The following is a 7,820-nucleotide window of genomic DNA, read 5'->3' as shown; positions in this document are numbered from 1 at the left end:
CATCTCTGGGGTTGGGGTTTGCGTATGTGCATCTCTGGGGTTGGGGTTTGCGATGTGCATCTCTGGGGTTTGGGATGAGCATCTCTGGGGTTGGGGTTTGGGATGAGCATCTCTGGGGTTGGGGTTTGGGAATGCATCTCTGGGGTTTGGGGTTTGGGATGAGCATCTCTGGGGTTGGGGGTTTGGGATGAGCATCTCTGGGGTTGGGGTTTGGGATGTGCATCTCTGGGGTTGGGGTTTGGGATGTGCATCTCTGGGGTTTGGGATGAGCATCTCTGGGGTTGGGGTTTGGGATGAGCATCTTGGGGTTGGGGTTTGGGATGTGCATCTCTGGGGTTGGGGGTTTGCGATGTGCATCTCTGGGGTTGGGGTTTGCGATGTGCATCTCTGGGGTTTGGGATGAGCATCTCTGGGGTTGGGGTTTGGGATGAGCATCTCTGGGTTGGGGTTTGGGATGAGCATCTGGGGTTGGGGTTTGGGATGTGCATCTCTGGGGTTGGGGTTTGGGATGTGCATCTCTGGGGTTTGGGGAGGACATCTCTGGTTGGGGTTTGGGATGAGCATCTCGGGGTTGGGGTTTGGGATGAGCATCTCTGGGTTGGGTTTGGATGAGCATCTCTGGGGTTGCGGTTTGGGATGAGCATCTCTGGGGTTGGGGTTTGGGATGTGCATCTCTGGGGTTGGGGTTGGGATGTGCATCTCTGGGGTTGGGGTTTGGGATGTGCATCTCTGGGGTTGGGGCTTGGGATGAGCATCTCTGGGTTGGGGTTGGGGATGAGCATCTCTGGGGTGGGGTGTGGGATGAACATCTCTGGGGTTGGGGTTGGGATGAGCATCTCTGGGGTTGGGGTGTGGGATGAGCATCTCTGGGGTTTGGGATGAGCATCTCTGGGGTTTGGGATGAGCATCTCTGGGGTTGGGGATGTGCATCTCCGGGGTTGGGGTTTGGGATGAGCATCTCCGGGGTTGGGGTTTGGGATGAGCATCTCCGGGGTTGGGGTTTGGGATGAGCATCTCCGGGGTTGGGGTTTGGGATGTGCATCTCGGGGTTGGGGTTTGGGATGTGCATCTCCGGGTTGGGGTTTGGGATGAGCATCTCCGGGGTTGGGGTTTGGATGTGCATCTCCGGGGTTGGGGTTTGGGATGTGCATCTCCGGGGTTGGGGTTTGGGATGTGCATCTCGGGGTTGGGGTTGGGATGTGCATCTCCGGGGTTGGGGTTTGGGATGTGCATCTCCGGGTTTGGGATGTGCATCTCCGGGGTTTGGGATGTGCATCTCCGGGGTTGGGGGTTTGGGATGTGCATCTCCGGGGTTGGGGGTTTGGGATGTGCATCTCTGGGGTTGGGGGTTGGGGATGAGCATCTCTGGGGTTGGGGGATGAGCATCTCTGGGGTTGGGGTTTGGGATGAGCATCTCTGGGGTTGGGGTTTGGGATGAGCATCTCTGGGGTTGGGGTTTGGCATGAGCATCTCTGCTGGGGTTCTGGTTGGGTGTGGGATGAGGATCTCTGGGGTTGGGTGTGGGATGAGGATCTCTGCTGGGGTTCTGGTTGGGTTTGGTATCTCTGGGATTCTGGTTGGTTGGTTTTGGTTTGGGTGTGGGATGAGGATCTCTGGGTTGTGGGTGGGATGAGGATCTCTGGGTTGGGTGTGAGATGAGGGATCTCTGCTGAGGTTCTGGTTGGGTTTGTATCTCTGGAATTCTGGTTGGTTGGGTGTGGGATGAGTATATTTTGGGTTGATTATGGGATGAGGAGATTTGGTTTTGTGGTTGAGCTTGTAATGATTAGTGTTAGCAGGCACCTGTCTGGTGTCATTGAGGTGAATGTATTCTGTTACCCCTTATGGTCTGATGTGTTTAATTCAGGTCACTCAGCCCGAAAAGCAAGAGAAAATCGACAAGAGAAGAGTAAGAGGTGAGGGAGATGGTTCCTGAGTGTAGTGAGATGTTGGGGGTGAATGTAATGAGAATCTTGTTCAGCTGAATGATTGAGGTTTTCCCATCACCTGATATCTCCGTCTACTTACAGGTCACCGAGCAATTCCCCGAAACACCAACACGGCTCGTCCTCGGAGGAAGGGAGCCGTTCCCCCAGCAGGTACTTTACACAAAAGGGTGGAGCAGGAGTATTTTAGGGGTGGGGGGAGGGTGTCATAAATTTTAAAATATCTCATGTTTTATCAATAATTCAGATTTAGAATATAGAGGAGGGAAACAAAGCAGAACACAACTCTAAATTTATTGTCCATAAATCTTAGGATACATCCCCACCCCCCTTCTCTGATAGTTTTACCTGTTTGCTCTTCCCGTATTTAATTCAAAAACTCGTTCCCTCTGAACACCCTTCCTGTGTTTAGTAGAGGCTAAAGATCCCCCATTAGAGGTCCTATCCCCAGCAATCTCGTACCCCTACATAAGGCTGAGAGGGCTGAGTATTCCCCCCCCCCCAATATGAAGGCCCATCCTTAGCCATCCTGTACCACCATACCAGCTGTGGAGTTGGGTGGAGGCTAAAAATTCCTCCATTAGAGGTCCTATCCCCAGCAATGCCCCATATCCCTGTATTGGGGCGGAGGCTGAAGATGCTCTCTATCCTCAGTGTGTTCTGTACCGTGTGGAGTTGGGTGTGGACTAAAGATACGATGATGGTCCTCTCCTCCCCAGTCCCATAGCGCTATATAACCTGTGGAGGCTAAACCCTCCCCCCCCCTTCCTCCTCATGATTTCCAGTCCTCAGTTATCCTGCAGGACCATATAGGTCCCGACACCAGCAATCCCTTAGGGCTGAAGATGCGACCAACACCCCCCCCCCCCCTTTTTTCTACCCTATATAGTTCCTGACCCCAGCAGTCCTTTACCCCTGTATAGGGCTGTAGCGTTGGGTGGAGGCTGAAGACTCCTCATAAGGTCCAGTCCTCAGCAGCACCACATAGGCTGAGTAGGTGGGAGGCTGAAGATATAACCCATTAGAGGTCCCCCTGTACCCCTATATTGGGTTGTGGAGTTGGATGGGGGAGGGTGAAGATATAACCCATTAGAGGTCCCCCTGTACCCCTATATTGGGCTGTGGAGTTGGATGGGGAGGGTGAAGATATAACCCATTAGAGGTCCCCCTGTACCCCTATATTGGGTTGTGGAGTTGGATGGGGGAGGGTGAAGATATAACCCATTAGAGGTCCCCCTGTACCCCTATATTGGGTTGTGGAGTTGGATGGGGGAGGGTGAAGATATAACCCATTAGAGGTCCCCCTGTACCCCTATATTGGGTTGTGGAGTTGGATGGGGGAGGGTGAAGATATAACCCATTAGAGGTCCCCCTGTACCCCTATATTGGGTTGTGGAGTTGGATGGGGGAGGGTGAAGATATAACCCATTAGAGGTCCCCCTGTACCCCTATATTGGGTTGTGGAGTTGGATGGGGGAGGGTGAAGATATAACCCATTAGAGGTCCCCCTGTACCCCTATATTGGGTTGTGGAGTTGGATGGGGGAGGGTGAAGATATAACCCATTAGAGGTCCCCCTGTACCCCTATATTGGGTTGTGGAGTTGGATGGGGGAGGGTGAAGATATAACCCATTAGAGGTCCCCCTGTACCCCTATATTGGGCTGTGGAGTTGGATGGGGGAGGGTGAAGATATAACCCATTAGAGGTCCCCCTGTACCCCTATATTGGGTTGTGGAGTTGGATGGGGGAGGGTGAAGATATAACCCATTAGAGGTCCCCCTGTACCCCTATATTGGGTTGTGGAGTTGGATGGGGAGGGTGAAGATATAACCCATTAGAGGTCCCCCTGTACCCCTATATTGGGTTGTGGAGTTGGATGGGGGAGGGTGAAGATATAACCCATTAGAGGTCCCCCTGTACCCCTATATTGGGTTGTGGAGTTGGATTGGGGGAGGGTGAAGATATAACCCATTAGAGGTCCCCCTGTACCCCTATATTGGGTTGTGGAGTTGGATGGGGGAGGTGAAGATATAACCCATTAGAGGTCCCCCTGTACCCCTATATTGGGTTGTGGAGTTGGATGGGGGAGGGTGAAGATATAACCCATTAGAGGTCCCCCTGTACCCCTATATTGGGTTGTGGAGTTGGATGGGGGAGGGTGAAGATATAACCCATTAGAGGTCCCCCTGTACCCCTATATTGGGTTGTGGAGTTGGATGGGGGAGGGTGAAGATATAACCCATTAGAGGTCCCCCTGTACCCCTATATTGGGTTGTGGAGTTGGATGGGGGAGGGTGAAGATATAACCCATTAGAGGTCCCCCTGTACCCCTATATTGGGTTGTGGAGTTGGATGGGGGAGGGTGAAGATATAACCCATTAGAGGTCCCCCTGTACCCCTATATTGGGTTGTGGAGTTGGATGGGGGAGGGTGAAGATATAACCCATTAGAGGTCCCCCTGTACCCCTATATTGGGTTGTGGAGTTGGATGGGGGAGGGTGAAGATATAACCCATTAGAGGTCCCCCTGTACCCCTATATTGGGTTGTGGAGTTGGATGGGGGAGGTGAAGATATAACCCATTAGAGGTCCCCCTGTACCCCTATATTGGGTTGTGGAGTTGGATGGGGGAGGGTACCACTGATCACAAATGTAGGTTACACTTTGTGTTTTATCTTTGGAATGTTGGATCACACAGTGTGGGGGAGGGGGGGTTGGGGATTTTGGGGGAGAAGAGAGGGGTGACCATTGTGTAGTGTTATAGCCCCGCCCCCTCCCCATGATGATCTTCTGTGTTTGCTCTTCAATGTATCATTTATGATTTATTTTATTTGTAGATCCAGAATCAGTCCCAATAAAAACAAAGCTGACAGACAGAACAAGTCAAACCCCAAAAGGCAGAGCCCAGAGAGACCGAGATCCGTCACCCCCCACCCGAAATCGCAGAGGTGACAGGGGGCGGAGCCCAGCCACCCCCCAGGGAGGTGAGTGATTGTAGGACCCCCATGTCTTCTATGTTTGCTGTTCTTGGTGATTCTGGAGGGGGTGGGGGAGGGGCGGTGATATGACAATCGACCCACCTATCCCAGTATTCGGTGTCCTGCGCCGGACAATCTCTTTTCTGTAACCCCTCCCCCCCTCCAGGCCTTTTCTGGCACTTTTTTGTTTAAATCTGTATTTTTTGCTTGACAATTCCTTGTAACCCCCAAACATATTATATATGTATAAATTTTTATAAGAGACCCTAGAGAATAAAATGGCGATCGTTGACATTTTTTATCACACGGTATTTGCGCAGTGGTTATTTTTTTTTTTTGGTTAAAGATAAATTTTAATTAAAAAAAACAAAAAAAAAACAAAACACAATATATACCCCAATTTTATTTTTTTTTTTTGGTATAATGTGAAAGATGTTCTGCCATGTAGATGGATACCTTACATGTCGCACTTTAACCACTTTCCACAAAGCGCGGTAGCTGTACGTTGGTACTTTGACGCGTTGTCTAGCTGTCATAATCCCGCTGTTTTCAGAAACGGTCCTCTTTAACCTCTTACCGACCGCTTCCTGTACATATACACGTCGGCACTTTGAAGGTGGAAATCTCGGGAACAGCAGCTGCTGCCACAACCGATGTATCCATCTATACAGGAGCCGGTCGCGTTTCCGATAATGGTGGTCTCTGCGGCGGGTTCGCAAGTGAGATCACCGTTATCGGCGGTGAGAGAGGTGCCACACCCCCCCCCCCCCCCCTCCCGCCGCTTACCGGAGGCGATCGGGACCTGTCACTTCCTCGGTATGGAGATGAGTGAGGGGAAGATGACCCCCACCCGTCTCCATACCATAGGAGGGCGGAAGCGACGTCATAACGTCAGCTCCGCCCATTTGCCTTAAAGGCATATTTTTATGTTTTTTGCATTTAAGTCCAAATAAGAGAATCTGAGGACTTTTTGACCCCCCAGATCTCATATATAAGAGGACCTGTCATGCTTTTTTCTATTACAAGGGATGTTTACATTCCTTGTAAAAGGAATAAACGTGATCCAAATTAAAAAAAAAAAAAAAAAAAAAAAAAAGTGAAAAAAATAAAGTAAAATAAATAAGAAAAAAAAAAAATTTTTAAAGCGCCCCGTCCCATCGAGCTCGCACGCAGAAGCGAATGCATACGTGAGTAGCGCCCGCGTATGAAAATGGTGTTCAAACCACACATGTGAGGTATTGCCGCGAACATCAGAGCGAGAGCAATAATTCTATCACTAGACCTCCTCTGTACCTCCTAAATCTTCATAGGTGACGTTTAAAAAAATTCTACAGGTTGCATGTTTTAAGGGTAAATTTTGACGCCATTCCACGAGCGGGCGCAATTTTGAAGCATGACATGTTGGGTAAAAAAATTTACTTGGCGTAACATTATCTTTCACAATATATAAAAAATAAAAAAAAAAAATAAAAAGGGCTAACTTTACTGTTGTCTTATTTTTTTTTTTTTATTCAAAAAAGTGATTTTTTTTTTCCAAATAAAAGTGCGCTTGTAAGACCGCTGCGCAAGTATTGCAATGACCGCCATTTTGTTCTCTCAGGTGTTAGAAAAAAAAAAACAATATATAATGTTTGGGGGTTCGAAGTAATTTTCTAGCAAAAAAAAAAAAACGGTTTTAAACATGTAAACACCTAAAATCCAAAACGAGGCTGGTCCTTAAGTGGTTTAAGTATTGGTGGTCTCTGCGGCGGATTCGCCACAAGATCACTTTTAGTGGGGGGGGGGGCGCCAGAGGGGGCTAGCAGAGACGATCACATTCTCTCCCTGACAGGCCTGGAGCCGAGTGAGGGGAAGACGGCCCCGGAACATTGGATGATGGAAGCCACGTCAAGCGTCACTACCGCCCAATGGTCTTAAAGGGGAAATTTTTATTTATATTTTTTTTTTTTTTTTTTTCCTATTGCATTTTAGTGTAAATAAGAGAATCTGAGGACTTTTTGACCCCCCCAGATCTCATATTTAAGAGGCCCTGTCATGCTTTTTGTTTACATTCCTTGTAATTGGAATAAAAGAGACCCAAAACTTTTTTTTTTTTTTTTTTTTTAAAGGACAGTGTAAAAAAAAAAAAAAAAAAGTAAAATAAGAAAATTTTAGCGATTGTTAGACAGAGAGCAATCATTCTGGCCCCAGACCTCCTCTGTAATTTAAAACTTTAAAAAGTCGCCTATAGAGATGTTTAAGGGTAAAAGTTTGTTGCCATTCCACGAGCGGGCGCAATTTTGAAGCGTGACGTGTTGGGTATCAGTTTACTCGGCGTAACATTTATCTTTCACAATATATAAAAAAAAATTGGGCTAACTTTACTTTTTTTTTTTAAGTGTTTGGGTGTTCTGAGTAATTTCCCAGCAAAAAAAAAAAATGATTTTAACTTTTAAAGTGTCAAAAAAGAGGCTCCGGCCTTAAGTGGTTAAAATTGCGCACGCTCATGGAATGGCAACTAACTACAGTACTTAAAAATGTCCATAGGCGACACTTTAAAACGTTTCACAGGTTACATGTTAAGACTTACAGAGGAGTTCTGGTGCTAGAATTATTGCTCTCACTCTGACGATCGCGTTGATTTAAAATTTTTTTTTTAAAAAGTATCACTTTTATACCTATTACAAGGAATGTAAACATTTCTTGTAATAGAAATAAAGGATGACAGGTCCTCTTTATGGCGAGATCTGGGGTCAAAAAGAAACCAAATCTCTCCTTTACCTTTTTTTAAAAAGCAAAAGATCAAAAAAAATGATTATTTGCGTTTTAAAATAAAAAAAAAAAAAAAGTGTTCACTTCCTCCCTAGACCAGAAGTGAGGTCATGACATCGCTCTGGTCCTCCAAAGCCATAGAGGT

General features: G+C 47.6%; 1 protein-coding gene across 1 annotated transcript in view; it reads left to right on the top strand.

Moving 5' to 3' along the window:
• Positions 1-1,723: 1,723 nt before the first annotated feature.
• LOC141148130 (uncharacterized) overlaps positions 1,724-7,820 on the top strand; it is a gene marked incomplete at its 3' end in the record, with an annotated part of 30,997 nt that continues 24,900 nt past the window's right edge. The window contains 5 exon segments of the mRNA XM_073635310.1: positions 1,724-1,916; positions 2,031-2,099; positions 4,784-4,874; positions 4,876-4,913; positions 4,915-4,930. Coding sequence (XP_073491411.1) covers positions 1,750-1,916; positions 2,031-2,099; positions 4,784-4,874; positions 4,876-4,913; positions 4,915-4,930 — 381 coding nt within the window.

Source organism: Aquarana catesbeiana, linkage group LG06 (assembly GCF_042186555.1).
Source record: "Aquarana catesbeiana isolate 2022-GZ linkage group LG06, ASM4218655v1, whole genome shotgun sequence".
Taxonomy (NCBI): domain Eukaryota; kingdom Metazoa; phylum Chordata; class Amphibia; order Anura; family Ranidae; genus Aquarana; species Aquarana catesbeiana.
Note: the sequence above shows the minus strand (reverse complement) of the source record. Positions and strands in the feature narration are given on the sequence as shown.